The sequence below is a fragment of the Melozone crissalis genome, unplaced genomic scaffold (genome assembly GCF_028551555.1).
Source record: "Melozone crissalis strain CALT ecotype California unplaced genomic scaffold, PUWL_Pcris_2 ptg000066l_1, whole genome shotgun sequence".
In the NCBI taxonomy this organism is placed as follows: domain Eukaryota; kingdom Metazoa; phylum Chordata; class Aves; order Passeriformes; family Passerellidae; genus Melozone; species Melozone crissalis.
The window spans coordinates 9,024,575-9,044,597 of NW_026535844.1; the positions used below are offsets into that span (position 1 = coordinate 9,024,575).

The 20,023-nt window shown below is 53.9% G+C and overlaps 1 protein-coding gene across 1 annotated transcript in view; it reads right to left on the reverse strand.

The window, feature by feature from the left end:
* The window catches only part of LOC128945582 (serine/threonine-protein kinase PAK 3-like), a gene marked incomplete at its 3' end in the record, with an annotated part of 46,502 nt that overhangs the window by 4,191 nt on the left and 22,288 nt on the right, over window positions 1–20,023 (reverse strand). The window contains exons 4-8 of the mRNA XM_054289317.1: window positions 17,806–17,885; window positions 5,076–5,085; window positions 1,411–1,792; window positions 856–1,161; window positions 601–664 (exon numbers count right to left, since the gene is read on the reverse strand). Coding sequence (XP_054145292.1) covers window positions 601–664; window positions 856–1,161; window positions 1,411–1,792; window positions 5,076–5,085; window positions 17,806–17,885 — 842 coding nt within the window. The remainder of the gene's footprint in view (window positions 1–600; window positions 665–855; window positions 1,162–1,410; window positions 1,793–5,075; window positions 5,086–17,805; window positions 17,886–20,023) is intronic.

Sequence of the window (20,023 nt, forward strand, 5' to 3'; positions counted from 1 at the left end):
GAATTGCTTTAGTTCCAAAGCTAGGAGGAGAAATGGGTGTCTAAAGAACTGGAAAAGAATGCATTTCATCCTTTTCCATTTCCTGCCTAAGACCTGCAGGATCCACAAGGGCTCTGCCATCAGACAGGTGATGCTTTTTCCTCCACAGTGCATCAGCTCTGTGTCTGTTACTGAATGTATGGGGTCTGCTACCTGTGCTAGAATAGAGTACTTATTATTTCATCTCTGGTTTCTGTTTCTAAACCATTAGGTTGATACTCCTGACCAGTGGATATTTTTTGACGGAAAATATTTGAAAGAAATCTTCTTGAGAACTGTTTTCTGACAGTCACCAGATGGTGAGTTGGTCTTTTAGGCAATCCAGTTCCAGGGACAGAAGATCTTCCAGGTCCTGCTCCTTGCTGCAGGCAGGACACTGCCAGTCTCAGGGGCCTTGGATGGTGCCTTCTGACCACAGTTATCAATTCTGATCTGGACTGAGAGACAGCAGGATGGTAGCCAGTGTCTGAAGGTGCTTTGGGCTCTCCTGACCTCTCACTTGATCCTGCACCAGTGCAACACCCAGCCCTGCTTGTGCAGAAGCAGCTGCTGTGCACTTACCCTTGGCCAATCTCCTCCACTTCCAGGTATTTCTGGGCAGGCTCCGCCTCGCTCACGGTGTTCCCTGAAAGAAAAAATGTGGAAGACGCTCCCTCCCAGAGTGAGAGCCCACCTTGCAGCAAAGCCAGAACCAGCCCCGCTCCCTGGGGCCGTGAGCCCCTTGGTGTCAGCTGGGGAAGGACAATAAATGGCTCTGGGACATTCAGCTGCAGAGCAACCCTGGGTGCAGCTGATGCCCAGACACACACACAGCACCTGCTCGGGCACCCAGGAACAGAGCAGACGTACTCAGCTGCATCAGGCACCACTCCCCTCTCCCCTCTGGCTGCAGGGCTGTGCTGCTGTCAGGATGTTCAGCCCAGGATCCCACAGCGGAGGGAGCTTCATTGTCCTCTTCCCAAGCAGAGGGAGGTTCTCCATCCTCTTCCCAAAATGCTGCAGCTTCTCCATCCTCTTCCCAAAATGCTGCAGCTTCTCCATCATCTTTCCAAGCCAGGGGATCCTTGCTGTCCACTTCCCATGCTGGGAGATGTTCACTCTCCTCTTCCCAAGACACAGGATGTCCTCCATCCTGTGCGAGGAGGATGGGAGATGGGAGATGTCCTCCATCCTCATCCCACTCCAGGAGATGTCCTCCATCCTCATCCCACACTGCGCATTGTCTGTTGTCCTCGTTCCACACTGGGAGATGTCCTCCATCCTCATCCCACTCCGGGAGATGTCCTCCATCCTCATCCCACTCCGGAAGATGTCCTTCATCCTCATCCCACACCGGAAGTTGTCCTCCATCCTCATCCCACTCCGGGTGATGTCCTCCATCCTCATCCCACTCCGGGAGATGTCCTCCTTCCTCATCCCACACTGCGAGTTGTCCGTTGTCCTCGTCCCACTCTGTGGGAGCTTGGCCATTCTGGTCCCACACCAGGGCACATCCACCGTCCTCGTCCCATGCCAGGAGATGCCCCCTGTCCTTGTCCCACCCTGCGGGAGCCTCGCCGTTGCATTCCCACACCGCGGGATGTTCGCCCTCGTCTCCCAGAGCAGTGGGAAGTTCACTGTCATCTCCTGGCACTGAGGGAAGTTCACCATCGTCCCCCAGAGCAGCAGGAAGCTCACTGCTGTCTTCCTTGTCTTTGGCCTCCGCTTTGGAAGCAGAGGGAGTCCCAGGAGGTGCTGGTGCTGCTTTTGTGCCCTGTGGACAGACGGCAGTGTGAGGGACAGGAAGTTCTATCTCAGTTATCACCTTATTTATCCTCAGCTGCACATCCAGCTGCACTAAGAAAAAATTTGGTTCAGAGCTGTTCCGACTAACAATGGGCTAAAGTCGACATTGCCACTTGTTGTTGGGAATTCAATATTCCACCATGGCTAAAGCCAGCAAGCAATCCTCTGCCTGCAAAACCAGACCTGCAGCTCTTCAAAAGCTCTTCAGCAGAAAAGGAGAAAACTGCCAGGGATCCCTTTGCTGCTGCTGCTGCTGCAAAGATAGTGACAGGAACTTTCCTTCAGCCTCCCAGGCTTGCACTCGGCTGCCACATGCCGAGCTCACCACTTGCTGCACAATTCCAAACACCAAAGGTTCCTTTCCCACTCACCGAAGGAGGAGCTGCTTGGAATGTAGACATGAGGTGCCCTGAAACGGGAGAGGGAACATGAACCAGATGCTGTTAGGAGAAAAACTGCCTGTGGTGGGAAATGCCACGGAGCAAGGCAACCCCGAGAGAGCATTTTGCTTTCACAGCATCCCTCCAGGAGCCACAGTCCTTTCCCACAGCAAGCAAGAGAGCAGCACAAAATACTGGGCTGGGTCAGCTCTTGGCTGGAGCAGCAAAGGGAGGGAGTTCCAGGCTCTGCTGGCACAGACTCCCTGCTTGACGGAACAGAACCCCCCAGGGCCCATTGCAGATGCTGTGCACCCCCCGCTGGCTGCAGACACCCCCTTTTTCAGCTGCAGCTGCTGGCAGGAGCTCTCCCAAAGCAATGGTGTCTTCATGGAAATTTGGTTCCAAAGTCAACTCAGCTCCAGAGGAAGAACAGAAAGCACACAGCAAGGCCAAAGCCACAGATGCTGCAGCAAAGGAAAACCTCAACTTACGTGCCAAGTGGGTTAAAAAATACCCCGAATAAGCCACAGAGTACATAGTGCAAACTGCAGCAGCCATGTGCTGCATCATTTTGGCTGCGCTGCACACGTCTGCAGCCTGTAGTCCTGCAAGCACAGAAGGACACCCGTCAGGGTTGGGCTGGCTGCTGAGAATGCCTCGGGCAGGAGGATCCTCCAGCAACGAGCCCAGAGCCACTCTGGGCACTGAGGCCTCCGTGTCGCACAGCAACGGGAACACCACGGGGACGTGGCGCTGTTCCTGTGACGTCCCAGCAGCAGCTCACGCAGAAACCGCCTGGAAGGTTCTCCTGTGTCACAAAGGAGCACAAAGAACCCTCCCAGGGCACAGCCTATGGCCCAAAGGGTGCAAGAGGAACTCGGAAAATGCAGCAAACAAGGACACACCATAGCCCAGCCTGAACACTGAGGAGGAACAAGGACGCACCAAACCAAAGGAAACGTGACTTTTAGTCACTGATACATCTGACTAAAAGCAGCAAGCCGTGTTCCGTCTGGGATCTTTGTTCTGGTTCTAAATGCAAGCAAGGTTTTCCACTCTAAATACACAAAAGGCAGGAACTGGGGAGGAAGTGGGGTAGGGAGGAGGAGGAGGTGGAGGAGGGAGAGAGGAAAAGGAGGAGCAGGAAAAGGAAGAGCAGGAGCAGGAACAGGAGGAACAGGAGGTTCCAGTGCCCCCTGTGGCCGCGGCTGCGGTACCATCGCCCCCAGCTCGTCCTGAAAGTGAGCGGGGAGGGGGAGCCCGTCTCAAATCTATTGGGGGTCCCTGTGAGGGTGTTTTTATTGGGGTGTGTTTGGAGCTCACAGATTGTGGAATTGACCCCAAACATCATCTGGTGTCCCTGGGAGGTTTTTTTCTCTGTGTGTGTAGGTTTGGATCTTGCAGGAGCCCAAAGCTGAGCCCCTTGTGGGATCTTTGGGGGCCCATGTGGCCATTGCCCAGTATGGGCAGGGGAGGACATTGGTCCTGGGGACCCCCGAGAGAGCAGAAGAGGGGAACCCCTGGGACCCCCAGAGTGGGGAGAGCAGAGAGAGGCGATCCCAGAGCTGGGGGACCCCGGCAGATTGGAAAGGGGGGGAGCCTGGAGAGGAGGGACCCCTGGGATCCCTGGGATCTCAAAGTAGAGCATGAGGGCAGAAGGCCCCCATGGACCCCCAAAAGCCCCTGGATCATCCCTAAGCAGAACGCTGGAGAAGGGGGAACCCCTGAAACCGTTGGGCTGAATCTTGATATTGTGGAGATTTTCATGGACACAAGACTCCTGCTGAGTTCCAGAGATGGACCTGGCCAGGAGGAGCCTCTACTCCAAGGCACTCCCACCTTGGTTTCCCCCAAATCAGGGTTTGTCATTCTCAAGCTGTGGCTAAATGGAAGAGGTGGAAAAGTCCCAGAGATCCCGCACGTGGAGGGGCTGCAAACCCAGCCCAGGGAGCTGTGGGGAGGAAAGAGCCCCCCTGAGTCAGGAAGGCGGCCGGAGATCCAGCCAGAGCTCAGAGCTGGTGGAGAAGCCTCATGGCAGGGAGGAAAGCTTATGTTTCCTTCTTGCTGGTTGGTGGAGACATTGCTGTGATCTTGTTGATGACATCAGTGGGAATCTGATGCCATCCATCTTGCCACTTTACTCCAGGAACTGGATCTTTTGGGCAGGTCCTTTGATTTTGCTCTTCTTGATGGTGAAGCTGGCTTCCAGCAGAATCTGGATGATCCTCTCTCCTTTCTCAAACACTTCCATTGCTGTGTTCCCCCACACAATGATGTCATCGATGTCCTGGATGCCTCACCCCTTTCTAGTGCAGTCTGGATCAGTCCATGGCAGATGGTGGGGTTGTGCTTCCACCCCTGGGGCAGTCGGTTCCAGGTGTACTGCATGCCCCTCCAGGTGCAAGCAAACTGAGGCCTGCATTCTGCTGCCAGAGGAATGGAGAAAAATGCATTGGCAATGCCAATGGTGGCATACCATTTCACTGCCTTGGACTCCAGCTCGTACTGGAGTTCCAGCATGTCTGGCACAGCAGCGCTCAGTGGTGGAGTCACTTCATTCAAGCCACGATAGTCCACAGTCAATCTCCATTCTCTGTGAGACTTGCGCACAGGCCAGATGGGGCTGTTGAAGGGTCAGTGGGTTTTGCTGAGCACCCCTTGGCTCTCCAGCTCACAGATCATTTTGTGGATGGGGATCACGGCATCCCAATTTGTCCAGTACTGCCGGCGGTGCACCGTCAAGGTGGCAATTGGCACTCGTTGCTCTTCCACCCTCAGAAGTCCTAATGCAGATGGATTTGTGATAGTCCAGGCAAAGTATTCAATTGCTTAATGTTCTCTGTCTCTACAGCAGCTATGCCAAAAGGTCACTTGAGTCTTTCTGGATCTTTGTAAAGCCATTTGGGAGGAAGTCTATGCCCAGAATACACGGGGCCTCTGGGCTGATCACAATAGGATGTTTCTGCCACTCCTTCCCAGTCAGGCTCACCTCAGCTCCCAACGGGGTCAATTGCTGGGATCCCCCTGTCACCCTGGCAATGGAAACAGGTTCTGCCCCCACCTGTCCCGATGGTATCAGGGTACACTGCACACCAGTATCAACTAAGGCATCATATTTTTGTGGCTTTGATGTGCCAGGCCATCAGATCCACACTGTCTAAAAGATCCAGTTTGCCCGTGCCTCTTCCTGGCTAGAGGCAGGGCCCCTCTAGTCCATGTTATTTCTTTCCTGGGCATACATGGTAGAGGTTCCTTCAAGGGGATCTGACAGATCATACTCAGCAGCTCGGTCATGGGAGGTTGAGGCTACCTTCACTTTACTGGAGTTCCCTCGATTTGTGTTTCCCTCCTTGAATTGACGCACCCGTGCTGCCAGGACAGAAGTGGGTTTTCCATCCCACCTTCCCATGTCTTCCCCATGGTCACGCAGGGAGAACCACAGGTCAGCCCCTGGGGGGTACCCTCTCTGTCTAGCTGGGGAACATTGGGCTCTGACTTTGGGGCCTGTGACTTGCACTGGTGCCATATGGGAACTGTTGCTCCTCACTGTGACAGTGTTCACAGGGGTCCCAGAATGAGGGAAGAGACGAGAATGTTGACTCCATGTTTCAGAAGGTTTGATTTATTATTTTATTATATATATTATGTTAAAACTATACTAAAATAATAGAAGAAAGGATTTCATCAGAAGGCTAGCTAAGAATAGAAAAAGAATGAATAACAAAGGCTTGTGACTGACCAAGACAGTCCAGACAGCTGGACTGTGATTGGCCATTAATTAGAAACAACAACATGAGACCAATCACAGATCCAGCTGGTAATTCCACAGCAGCAGATAATTATTGTTTACATTTTGTTCCTAAGGCCTCTCGGCTTCTCAGGAGGAAAAAATCCTAAGGAAAGGATTTTTCATAAAATATGTCTGTGACACCTCACCTCCTCCCTCATCTCCTCTTTGAGATTTTTAATCACAGCAGAGACATGAGCCAGCATTGGGCCATTGATCATACTCTCATAATTTCTAAGCTTGTTGGCAACACAGCCCACTGTCTCTCGGTTGGTGTCGGCATTAATCGTTGAAATAAAGGCAGTGTATTGAGATGGCCCCAGATTTACCACACTCCACAACATTTGCGCTGTGCACCTGACCTTGTTGGGGCCATTATCATGCTGTCCATCCCCCCCAAAGAGTACCTCCAATACTGCCACATCTCTCAGCTGTTGGATGCCTTCCTCAAGGGTCTTCCAGCACATTCTATGGTGGTGCTCCTGCATGCTCTCCCTGTGGACAAACCTCTCTCTGGCACTCATTAAAAGCCGCTCCTAGAGGGAAAGGGACCCTGGCTCCCTTACAAAAATCTGATTGATACCTGAGTCCTGGGTCAAGGGTCCCAAATTCCTTGCCTCACCACCATCTAGTACAGGACACCTGTACTTATAAGGTCCCAGACCCAAAGTAGCCAGGTTGTATAAGTCTCACATCCCCATCATACAGTGTCTCTGTGCAGATTTTGGAGATTTTCGTACGTCAGGGACTCGGTGACGATCTCAACCTCTGGATCTCCTGAGGGTTGTGAGGGCTTTCCCTTATCTGGGTGCTCTGCTTTCATCTTAGATCTCCTTGTTTCTACAGGGGCAACTGCTGCTGGCTGTGACTGCCTTTGCAGTTCAGCAGGAACCCGGACAGTTGTAATGTCTGTGGGTTTCATTGCTGCACTATCAGACTCTCCCTCTTTGAGGCACTGGGAGGGCTTCTCATGAGCTTGAGAAATGTGCTCCTTCAGCATCTGGTTTATCTCGTGTATCTCTCCCTCACCAGAACCCCCATCCAATCTGGGTAGTTTATAGCTGAGGTGGGCTGTGGGGCAGGGTCAGGCTCTGGGGCAGCATCCGTTGTCTTTGGGGTAGGTGTCAGGGTGGTGCAGGATCCCCGAAAAAGGGGGGCAGGGGGCTCCCAGAACTCTGACGGGGCTGTAGGGGAGTCCCAGTCCCAGATAACGGGGTTTAGGGGAATCCCAGTCCCGGAAATGGAGATTCAGGGGTGTCCCAGTGCCCAGGAATGGGGGTTCAGGGGGGTTCCCACGCCGAGATTCGGGATTCAATGGGATCCTGAGCCCCAGGAATGGGAGATCGTGTAGGTCCCGGTGCCAGATAAGGGGGTGCAGGGGGTCCCGCTGCCATGAAAGGTTCACAGGGTCCCCATGCCCAGGAACAGGGACTCAGGGGGTCCTAGTGCTAGGGAAGGTGATAGAGGGGGATCACAAGACCCAAAATGGGGGTGCAGGGGAATTCCCCTGCCCGGCAATGGAGGTTAGGGGGTTCCCAGTGCCCAGAAATGGAAGTTCGGAGGGGTCCCTGTTGGGATTTTAGCTGACTAGAGATTGGAAAAGTACAAGGCCATGGCTAATTCCAAGTCCTGCACCTGCAAGATAGCGTGTCCTTGGGCCTAGCTGTAGTATGATAACAAATAGTGAAAGAGACACGAGAACAAGAGAGATGTAACCCCTGAGGAATGGGGAAGAGCTGGTGTTGTGGTGTGGCCAATGGACGGTGTAAATCACAGAATATTCATGAGTTTATTACTTTCTGTATAAGTGTCTGATGCTCTCCTCAATAAAACGGAACTTGCGGATGACTCAATATGAGTCCGAGTTTTCCGTGCACCCGACAAATGGCTCATCCCCGACAAACGGCTCATCCCCGACAAACGGCTCATTCTGCAACAGGTCCCGGTGCCCGGGAATTGCGGTTCAGGGGGGTCCCGGTTTCGGGGGGTCCCACTCACCTTTGGTCGCGCCCCCCGAGTTCCCCAGGAGCCCCCAGAGCACCCCCAGCCCCAGCGCTGGAGCCATCGCAGCCGTCCCCGATCGCGGCTGTGGCGCAGCTGGAGAGACGCGAAAGCGAAAGTGTCCGAGGAGCGCGGGGGGAGGGGAAAAGGGGGAGGGGAAAAGGGCGAATTCCAGTGAATTCACCTGGATCCCCTCCTGCCCCCCCTCTGGATCCCTCGGGATCCGTCTGGGACCCTCCAGGGTCGTGCCCTGCGGGACCCCCGGGCCGGGCTGTGCTGAACTCCCGGCCCTGCGCTCAAACTCTGCCCGGACCCCGCTGGGCTCGGCCCAAAGCCGGGCAAGCACCGCGAGCAGCGGAGCCAATTTTTCCTGCGGGTGCGGGTCCCAGCCCCGGCGGAGCAGGGCTGGGCGCTGGGACCCGACCCCTGATCCCCAATCTCCTTCTCTCTCTCCCTCTGCTGTTCTCTCCCTTTCCTTTGGGGGATCACAAATCCCAGAGCGGCCGCAGAGCCCCGTGCCCAGGCCGGGTTTCCCAGCAAAGGGAGGCTGGGGCTGAGGTGCCCCGGGCTGGCCGAGAATGGGGGCCCGGGGGTCCCCGGGGTCACGGAAACGGGGGATCCAGGGGCCGGGAGAGGAGGATACCCGGGAAAGGGGGTGCAGGGGGTGTTGGTGCAGGATAAGGGGGTGCAGGGGGGTGTCGGTGCAGGATAAGGGGGTGCAGGGGGGTGTTGGTGCAGGGTAGGGGGGTGCAGGGGGGTGTTGGTGCAGGGTAAGAAGGTGCAGGGGGTGTTGGTGCAGGATAAAGGGCTGCAGGGGGGTCCCAGTGCCCGGGAATTGGGTGAGGGGGGCAGGATCTGTGAAATGGCAGCAGCTGCTGGGGAGGGACTGAGATGGACTGGGATGGACTGGGACAGATTGGGAAAAGAACCCACTGGAAGCAGAACTGAGGCACCAGGGATCATACTGGGATATACTGGGACCACACTGAGGGTGACTGGGAGCAACTCAGAGCATGCAGGGGACAATTGAGATATACTGGGAGGGACTGGGAATGGTTTGGATAATCCTGGGACTGACTGCAATCATACTGGGAGTGATCAGATCTGTAGTAGAGGTGAAGAGGAGAAACTGGAATAATGCAGGGAGCAACTGGGATGATACTGGGAGCAGCTGGCCCATGCTGGGGTCATACTGGGATCATATTGGGACTGATGGGGTCACACTTGGAGTGACTGGCATAGTACTGGGAGTAACTGGGATCACACTGGAGGTGACTGGGGCCACAGAGAGCTCTTACTGAGAATGAAAGGAACCATACAGGGCATGACTGGGAGCCACTGGGACCATGCTGGGGGCAATTGGGATCCTACCGGGAGTAATTTGGAACATACTGGGAATGACCGGGATCATCCACGGGGTGACCGGGACCCCACAGGTGACGCGGCGGCGGAGCTCGGAGGCGGCCGCAGCGCAGGTGGGAGCCGTGCTGGGTTGTGCGGGGGCTCGGGGCTGGCTGCGGGCCTCGGGGGCGGCAGGGGGCTCAGGCGGGTTCGTTGTGCCGTGTCCGGCCCGTGTTGCCGCTGGCGTGAGGGCGCTGCGGGAGCGGCTGCCCGCGGTCTCCTTGCCGTCGCTGCCTCGGCAGCAGCCGCTGCCGGAGCAGCGCTGGCTGGGCCCGGTTGCTGTGGCTGGGACAGAGGGGCCTGCCCCGTGCCCGGAGGCTGCGCTGGGGCTGCCTCCGAGCTCCGTCGCCGCCTCACCGGGCACCGACCACTGCGAGCGCTGGCAGGCCCGCACGAACACTCCGGTAATGGCGGCTCTGCCGAGCCAAGGCCGCCCTCAGGGCGGCACCAGGGGCCGTGCTTGGCCCCGCTCCCACCAATCACCGCGCGAGCTCGAGGAGTGACGGCAGAATCAGCCAATCGCGATGAGGGGCGGGCTGTGCACACGGCACGGGCCCGCCTCCCTTTCCCCGCACTCGGCATTTCCCGGCAGCCGCGGCTGAGGAGCGGCCTCGGCGCTGGGCCCGGCCCGGGCAGGAGGCCAAGGAGCCGCTGGTGCTGCCCCGAACCGCCGGGAGCTCGGTGTGACCGGGACCTGAGGGCGCTGGGAGCTGGGGTGAGTGCGGGACGGAGCCGGGACCCGCCTGCAGCCTCGGCAGGAGCCCAGGCCGGAGCAAGGGATGCTGGAGAGAGGCCAAAACCTCTCTGTCACTTCCCTCCTGTCCCTGGGCGGGGAACAGAGCGCGTAAGGAAAAGCTCGAGGGTCTGGGTGAGGGTGGGACAGTTCAATCACTGGTGACGGGCTCAACGCACTTGTCAGGAAAATTAATCCACAAACCTCAGAGGTTTGTGTCCAAAAAGGAGACAGAGGAATCCTTTTACTTTATTCGAATAAAGAGAGATGCCATGGGGCATTCCCCTGGGGTCTCTCCAATTTTTGGAGGACGCAGCCTCCCTTTTTATCCCAGTTTCCCGGCCGCATTTTCCTTCTCTCTTTCCCCATTGGCTGAGGTACTTGAGAGGTTCAAATTTCCCGCTACTCCTGATACTTAAGATTTCCCTCTGATGTACAACCGCCCATTTAATTTTTAATTCTTATGGAATTTAGGGTTTTCCCTCATTGTTTCTTTCATCTTTCAGTGTTCAGTTTCATTTATCAGCAAACCTAAAGTTTGTTTGTAAAAGCAACTATCTTTTCCCATTCATCAATCAGTGGAATCTTTTCCATTGTTTCTTTTATCTCTCAGTGCTGGTTTGATCTACCAGCAGACCCACAGCCTGTTTGTAAGGACAAAATCCATCATTCCTCTCACACTTGACTTGGGGAAATTAATTGAATTTATGATCAAACATGGCAGGGCAAGAGAATGAGAACTGAAATAATTCCTACGAAAATATCCTGGCCCCACTTCTCTCTCCTTCCCGGGCTTAACTCTGTCCCGCATTCCCTCGCTTCTCCCCAGCCAGAGGCGCAGGGGATGGGGGTCACAGCCCGGTCCTGTCACAGCCTCCCCTCAGGGACAGGAATCCCCGTCCTGCTCCGGCCTGGGGTCCCTCCCACGGGACACATCCCTCGGGAACGGGCTGCTCCAGCGGGGATCGCCCCGGGCTCACAGGTGCCACCAGGAGCCGCTTCCATGGCTCTGCAGGGGCTTCCCAGGGGCTCGGGGCCTCTCTCGGGCATCCCCTGCCCGCGGTCTCCTTGCGGCCGCTGCCTCGGCAGGAGCCGCTGGCGGAGCAGCGCTGGCACGGCCCGGTTGCTGTGGCTGGGACAGAGGGGGCTGCCCCGTGCCCGGGGCTGTGCGGGGAATTCCCGTGGCCGGAGGTTTCTGTACCCAGAGGAGACAGAGGAGTCCTGTAAAAGTGACTTTATTGCTGAGCAGAGGGAGAGGCCGTGGGGCATTTGCTGTGCAGTCTCTGCCATTGTTGTAGTTCGCAGCCTCCTTTTTATCCTCATTTTCGCGGCCTCATCTCCCTCTCCCTTTGCCCACTGGCTGAGGTACTTGGAAGGTTCAGACCTCCCGATCCGCCAGCTGCATGTCCTCGTTAATGTGCATCCCCACTTTTGTATAACAGCCGATATTCACGGCTATGTTAAGTCTTTGTTCTTCTGGAAGTTCAGGAATTCAGCGGGACTTTGAGGAACTTTCTGTGTCAATTTCTAATATTTTCTAAAACTGATGGCTTCTCCCATTACTTCCTTATCTACAAATCCCTGACCCTATCTCCAAGCAGATTCACTCATTGACTCTGTTTTTTCTTCCTGGGTCCTCTTTGGATTTGGTATTATTCTCAGTGCCCTCATTCCCTGCCCTTCTGTAGCCGTTTCTGGATTAAGAGGTCTGGCTGCCACCTGCATCCCCTTGCTCCGCTGCTGAATGAGCTGCACTCTCAATTTGTGGAGCATGGTAAAAAGATGAGAGTTGCTGTAGCACAGGAGAGGAGAAACAGCATTTGTATAACCCATGGTCTGCCAGGGAGCCACAAAACCGTGTCACATTCTGTTATGGTTAGAGGCTGGCACAATGGTAGTGCTCCTATGAAGATAGTTTCTCTCTGGCGTCTGCCGTGAGATGTGACCAGGAATAAGCAAAGCAGGCTTTTACTTAGAAATAAAGAAAAGAAAACTTTATTAACTAAACTACAACTCTAAATAACAAGAAATATGCAGGGAAAATGAAAACTTTCTAAAAACATTTCCTCCTTTCTCTACTAAATTCCAATACAACTATCTCTCAAATTTCAACTCTCAGTCTATCACTAGTCTTTAGATAATCAATTCTCAATTCATCAAGAGGAGAGGAGTCTTTCTTGTGCTATAGGCTTCTCTGGAAACACCATTGAATCTTTGTGTGTTTCTGGTCACTCGTGGCACCGCCAGGAGTAAATCTGCTGTTGTGACCTCTTCCCTTTATGTCTCTGCTCTCACCACTGACCATGGACTAGAGCTGCTCCTAGGGTTGTCTTTTTAAGGATGCTTTGTCCCGTTCCAAACAGAGCACAGTCTCATCTTCGGGGCACTTGTCTTCTTCAAATTTCCCTCCTTGGTGCTGAGGGGTACTGACACTGAACTTTCTTGGGTCTGAGCCATTGCCTCCCTCTGGATGCAGTTTCTGTGTCACACGAAACATGTTCTGTCCATGGCTATAACCAGAAGAGTCTGGCTAAGCTACTTTATCATCTCTTCTCACTTAAGATTCTTCACTGTCACACTTGCACACTCTTTATTCCATTTCATCTCTATCTCTCTTCTAGGAAAGGTTAATGTTCTGCAAAGTTTTCATTGTCTGAGAAAGGGTTAAAAGCTCCCACAAGCGGCCGGACCCCTTCTCGCTGCACCCCCTCCCTCCTTCTCCGCAGGCTGGGCTGTGCTGCCAGCACTTGATATCAAATTTCAAGGCAGCACAGGCTCGCTCTGTCTCTGGGTGGGGGTGCTGCCCGATGCCTCCTGGTGCTTCTCCCACCCTTCTGTGCTGGGGCCTCTTCACTTCCCTCGCTGGGATTCAAGAGATCTTCCCCCGAGAGTTCTTTGCTCTTAACCCCTGCGTTCTCAGAGGCGTGTCTAATGTCTCTAGTGGCTACACAAGGTGCTAATATTAAAATCTGAACACTTATTGGTGACTACAGCATATCTCAGAAAACTTACTTCCTCTCAAACTATGACACATTCCCATCCTATCTGCGTTTGGATTGGTGCATGAGCTGCTTTCTTGTTTCCTTTGTTATCTGTTTCACCACTTTTCCTTTGTCATCTATTTGCCAACAGCAGTTTGAGTTATTGAATTTTCCACAAACTCCTCCTTTTTCTGCTAACAGATGATCTGATGCCATCCCATGATGAAGTGTTGTGTTCCTCATTTCAGTGGATTGGTCAGCAGGAAAGTCAGGAGCTGGAGCTGTCTGGTTGGTTATTCCAAGGACAGCTTGTAATCTAATGATGCCATTAAAATGAGAAATGGGTTCTGTGGCTCCTGATATGAATTGGTTTGGGTTCCCAGGGGCTGGTCCATGGTGTTGTGGGATTTGTTCTGGTGGTCTTTCAGCTTTTCCCCATTTTTGGGCGCTCCCTTGAGCCAAGACTGCATCAACTGACCACTTTTCTCTAATTAAATCATCAAATACTTTGATCCCGAACTGATTTCCCTGAACTTGTGATAGCTAGAACATCTCAGTGCTCTAATCCACCCTATATAACACAGACAGTGACAGCACGTGTTGCAGTGGGCAGTAGGCTGATTCCCCCCCATTTATTTATAGTGAAGTTTTCCCAACACTCTCCTTTTGCTGTTTCCCTTTGCAGCTTCACCCGTTTCTGTTGCAGGGTCAGATATCCTCCCCCTGGGCTCTGCCTTGAGCTGTGCAAATTCCATCAGTGCAAGCAGGCAGAGCTTGGGGTGAGGGGCAGAGGGAATCAGCCCAATTCCTGCCCCGGGCAAGAGACCCAGGTACATTGTCCACACTTTGCCCAGCAGTGTTAATTTGCATTTCTAAAGCTCCTCTGCAGGCTGCCTGGAATGAAGCTTCACTTCCAGGGTGTACTCACATATGCCCCCCCCCCCCCCCCCAAAAGCCAGGGTTTGGGGTATTTTTAATTTTTAGGGTTTTTTTTTTGAAGAGTGTTCTATTAACTGTTTATGAGTTAAAGGGCCACCTTTAAAGCTCTTCTAGTTTTGCAAAGTGCAGCCTGAAGCTAAACACCAGAAAACCCAGACCAAAATTTTGCAATCTCCAACAGCCACGCAAACACACAAGAAAAAGAATCCAAAGCAATAAAGACTTTTTCTACTTCTTCTGCTAAGAATAAAAATTGATTCTCACGTCCCTGGCCCAAACCTAACTGACAATATCAAAGTAGCATTAATTAGAAACAACATTCTTATGGTGTAATCTTATTCCAGCCAGCCCAGAGTGTGGGTGTCAGTGAGCCCCAGAGTGGAATTGTGCCGTGGTGTTCCCCAGCAGCTGTGGCAGTGCAGGCCCAGACAGACATATGACACAGAGGTACAACAGAACTGACCTCTGTATCACCTTTTATAAAATTAATTTGCATTCCAAGTTTAGGAATCAAAACCCTTCCCAGTAAATCATGATAGCAATTAGGAGCAAATAAAAATTCATGCATTTCAAGCCCATCTCCCACATCAGCAAACAGTGGTAGAATAAAACCACTGCTCTTTCCCACTTATCTCCTCACTAATTAAACATATTTTTAGCATTTTTCCCCCCTTGGGTCCAAGATTCAAAGTGCACTGAGAGGCTCCTGTGTCCATCAGGGGAGGCCTCCTCTCAATGCAGACCCTGCCTGAATGTTCTCAGTGTGGAGGGTCCCTGGTGTGACGGGAACTGTGACAGCCCTGCCAATCCATGTCCATCAAGGGGTGGACTTGCTGGTCCTGAGGGTGCTGCTGTCTGTGCTTGCAGTGTCCTTGTGCCCTGCAGCTGGAGCCCTGGTTCCTTGCCAGGGGCTGTTTGGGTGGGCTCTCCCCTGCCGAGGAGGGCAATGCCTCTGCCAGGTGCTTGTGGCCGAGCCGTGCCCTGGGTGCTGGGGCCCCCTTGGGCCCTGGGGTTGATCCCTCAGGGGCTGTAGGAGCTGTGCCCTGGCCTTTGCCTTCAGCTTGGCCTTTTGCTGCTCCCTTCCTGCACTCACCTGCTGTGCCTTTGTGCCCAAGTGCTGCAGGGCCTTCTTGTGCCCCTCCTGCAGCCCCCCTCAGTGCCTGTGGGTGCTCATCCTCTGACAGCTGCTGAGCTTTCTGCAAAATCATTTGTATCTCCAGTAACCCGAATAAAATCCTTAAAAGATAATCTCCATGCTAAAATGTACAATCCACATTTCCCAGGTGTTCCTTGCTCCTCCTCCCTGTGCTCAGGGTGCCCTCCCCAGCCCGTATCCCAGAGCCGCTCCCTGTCCTGCCGCAGTGTCCAAAGGCGCCCCCGGCGGGCAGGGCCGGCAGCTCCGCGGGGCCGGGCAGCGGCCGGGGCGTCCCGCAGCCTCCTGGGGGCCGGGGGCCGCTGCCGGCCCTGTCCGGGGCTGGTGGGGTCAGGCAGCGCCCGGCGCTGAGCCCCGGCTGCCCCACAGCCCCGGCCCGGCCCCGCAGCTGCCCACAGGCCCCCAGCCCGTGCTCCCGGTGCCGCAGCTCTGCGCCCGGTGCTGCCGCTGCCCCCCACAGAGAAACCCCCTGAAACCCTGACCGCCTTGTTTTCCTCTCCTGGAAACCGGGGATACAAATGATCAGCTGGCAAATGTTGAGGTTAAGACCCTGCTGAAAAACATCCCAATCCTCGGTATTTTTCTCTTCCTCCTCTTTTCTTTTTTCTTACCACATAGAGTCCTCCTGCTGCTTCTTGCCTTAACCGTATTGCTGCACACTCCCCTTCACCCAGTCTCTTCCCAGAACACCAACACCATCCATCCCGTGTTGTCCAAATCCCTTCTCCACTTCCCTTATTGCCCCTCTGGGTATCCATGTCTTTAATTACCTGCGGGGGAATGTGCAAACTCCCTCAACTTTCTTGGAAGGGACCCTTCAGAGATAGTTTGGGATCATCATCCCTTTGGCACAGGACCCCTTCCCGGCTTTCCCTTTTCTACCCTGCGTGGGTGCCCTGCCATGTTCACTCCCCAAAGATCCCAGTGCACTCACTGATGAGATTTTCAGTGCTCTCTCCCTGCTGACTCTTCACAGCCTCCCCTGATGTGTCACTCGTCTGTTTCCTGGTCACTCTCGGGTACCCAATCAATCCCTGGTGCTGCTGCCCCCCAAGGGAGCCGATCACCCAAACTGGGTGAGGCACCTTCAGCTGCACTCACTGCCCGCCGCTACATATGGTGGAAGGAATTCCAGACGCATCCCAAGGTGTGTGGAAAAATTGACATCACCAGAGGTTTCTGTTCAGAAAGAAGACAGAGGACTCCAGTAAAATAATTTTATTAAAAAAAAAAATGGGAGAAGCCATGGGACATTTCCTATGGGGTCTCTCCAGTGATTGGAGGACACAGCCTCCTGGTCATCCTAAGTTTCCTGTCTACATCTCGCTTTCTCTTTCCGTATTGGCTGAAGTACTTGAGAGCTACAAACATCCCAATCCACCTCCTGCTTCCCCTTCCTAATATGCTCCCCAATTTCGTATAGCAAATGATATTTATGGCTCTGTGAAGTCTTTGTTCTTCTTCTCGAAGTTCATGAATTTAGCAGGACCTTGGCTGGGCAGCAGTCTGTGTCATTAATTAATAACATTTTCTGAAACTTGTGGCTTCTCCTGTCACTTTCTTATGTACAAGTTCCTGGCTCTATCTCTGAGCAGATTCACAGCATCTGTTTGTAAGGACACTTTACACTTCTTCCTTTCATGGGGGTCCCCCATTTGTGGGACATCCCCCCGGGAGCAGGGTGTCCCCCCTTGCTGCAGCTCCACCCCTCAGGCAGTGCTCAGCCAATCATGGCACATGCTGATGATGACTCTGCAGTTGCCAGGCAGACCTGCAGCTCCCAGCGTTCCCCACCTGTGCCCCCCCCTCGGCCCCAGCACCCCCCTCGAGGGGGAATTTGGGGAGGTGGGAGTGGGGCAGCGCCAAGGCCGGGCCCCCCCGCGCTGTCCTGGCAGGAGCGGCTGCAGTGGGGACCGAGTGCGGGCGGGAGCGGCCGAGAGCCCAGCGCTGCCCCAGCCCGACCTGCCCCAGCTCCATCCCTGCCCCTGCCGTGGGATGCTGTGGGTTTGGGGGCAAGAGGGAGCCAGCAGTGGGAGCTGGGCCTGGGGCAGGAGGAGAAGAGAAGGAGAAGCAGGGTTGAGGAACAAAATGGTCAAATGCTGCACGTGGGACGAGATGGTGGGATTGTGCAGGAGAAGGGGGAATAGCAGGAGGAAGAGGAGTGTGAAGAAGAGTGGAGACACAGGAGGAGGAGCAGAAACAGGAAGCATCAGAAGGTTCCATCTCTCCCTGTATCTGCAGGCTCTACCCCACATCCCAGGAGCATTGACCCCTCATATGCAGCAGATATCTGGGGAGGAGGATCCATTAATTTCACTGGGGTGAATCTTGGTGTTTCTGAGCTTTCTTGGGCTAAATGTTGGTGCTTTGGTTTTTTGCAGGGGCTGAATCTTTATCTTTTGGAGGAGGTTTTTGCTAAATCATGATGTTTGGGGAGTTTTTGATCTGTGTCTTGGTGTTGGGAGAATTTTTGTGCTGAATCTCGGTGTTTTGGAGGTTCTTACAGACACAAGATGTCCAGTTAGTTCCTGAGATGAAGTTGGGCAAGGAGGAACTCCCAGTACAAGGCACCCTCTTATTCTTTTTCTTTTTTTTTTTTTTTAAACCCAAACCAGGATTTTTTATTCCCAAGGCTTGGCCTGATGGAGGACGAGGAAAAGCCCTGGAGATCCTGCACAAGGAGTGGCTACAAACCCAGCCCAGAGAGCTGCGAGGAGGAAAGAGCCCCCCTGAGCAAGGAAGATGGCCAGAGATGCAGCCCGAGCTCAGAGCTGGTGGAGAAGCCTCATGGCAGGAAGAAGCCCCACAAGTGCTTGGAATGTGGGAAGGTTTTCAGCCAGAGCTCCAACCTGATCCAGCACCAAAGGATCCACACTGGGGAACGGCCCTTTGAGTGTGGGGAGTGTGGGAAGAGCTTCAGACAGAGCTCTGGCCTAATTCAGCACCAGGTGATCCACACTGGGGTACGACCCTACAAATGTGGGGATTGTTGGAAGAGCTTCAGAGACAGCTCTGACCTGATCCGGCACCAGATGATCCACACTGGCGAAAAGCCCTATGAATGTGGGGAATGTGGGAAGAGCTTCAACCAGAGATCCCACCTGATCCAGCACCAGAGGATCCACACTGGGGAACGGCCCTACACCTGCTTGGAATGTGGGAAGAGCTATGGGTGGAGCTCGGACCTGAGAAAACACCAGCGCAGCCACACCGGGGAGAAGCCCTACGAGTGTCCTGAGTGTGGGAAGAGGTTTCAGATCAGCTCCACTCTCCTCAGACATGAGCGGATTCACACAGACGAGAGGCCCTTCCGCTGCCCTGACTGCGGTAAGGGCTTCAACCGCAAATTCGCCCTCGTCTCCCACCAGCGCATCCACTCCAGGGAGAGGCCCTAAGAGTGTGGGGAGTGTGGGAAGAGCTTCTCCCTGAGCTCATCCTTGACCAAACACCAACGGAGGCGTCACTAAGGGAAGCCCTGTGAGTGCCCTGAGTGTTGGAAGAGCTTTGTGCACTGCTCCAGCTCCATCCCCCATGGGAGGATTCACGTTGGATGATCCCCAGTGACCTCTGTTAGGCAGTGCCCTGGTGATGTGTGTTGGGATGACACCTGGCTGGGGGGCTCCACATCTTCCTGGCTCCCTCTGGACACTTGGATGAATGCAGAGAGCAGAACATCCATCAGGATGTAGACCAACAATGGGAATTCCTTGGAGAGAGCAGATTTCTTGGCTTTCAACCCCAGAACATCTTTTGTATTCAGTCCTATCTTCTGGTGGCATCAAGGAGTTCTGGATGGTCTTGCAGGTCTTTTCTAACTTCAGGGATTCCATGATTTTAATTTCCTGTTGCCTAAGTGTGTCTTCTACAGGCAGATGATGAAAAAGTGAGGAAAAGACCAAAATTTTGGAGACAGTAGGGTAGAAACTCCACCAAAAAAGGTTCTTCTCTCCCACCCAAGCAGGTGGAACCTCAGCCGGCACTGTTGCGATCCATCCCAGCGGACGGGTAACGCGATGATTTTTAGGTGCAAAAATAACCAACAAGGCACAGGGGATTTGCAGTAACAAATCAACAAAGTGCAGGTTTATTGAAATAACCACAACTGAAATGCGTTGGTAAGGGGAGCTGGGGAAAAAAGGGAGAAGAGGGAGGAAAAGAGGGAAGATGGGTTATAGCTACCGAGACATGATGGTGCTTTTGTCCTTTGGGGTCCAGCCATCAAAGCTCACTGGGTCACGTCCGGGGAGATCTCGAAAAGCACGGCTAACCAGGACTCCAATGATACGATTTTTCGTTGGGGAGAAGGGGAGCCGAAACAAAGGTCTCCAGGGAGGGGGAAAGAACAGAAAAGGGGGCACACAGAGTCCTAGCCAAGCAACAGGCAAAATCATTGTTTCCATGGCCCAATGCTCGCAGGTGCGTTTACTCTGGGCAGCTTTTCCCCCCTTTGTGCACACCTCCCCCGAGTTGGGGGGGGTTCAGTCCCAGTCTCTGGAAGAAGGTGCGAGGGGGGTTTTCTTGCACGGGGATTTCCTGTCTTGGTTCTTTGATGGAGAGGCTTGCATTTCTGCTTGTCTGTCACAATGGCTGAGGACAGATGAGAGGGGTCTTCTGTGGGAGACCACCCAGAGCTGAAGCCAGGCAGGCCAGGAGATAGGGAGAGTCCATTGTTCAGGAGGGGCAGAATGCCCTCTTCATGTTCAGCGTGGTGTGTTATGCAAATAACACCTGTGGAAACAAGCTGATGATCACATGACTTCCCCTCCCCACTGGCTCAACAGTTTTAACTTTTCGGTGGTCTTTTCTTCATGACAATTGTGAGGC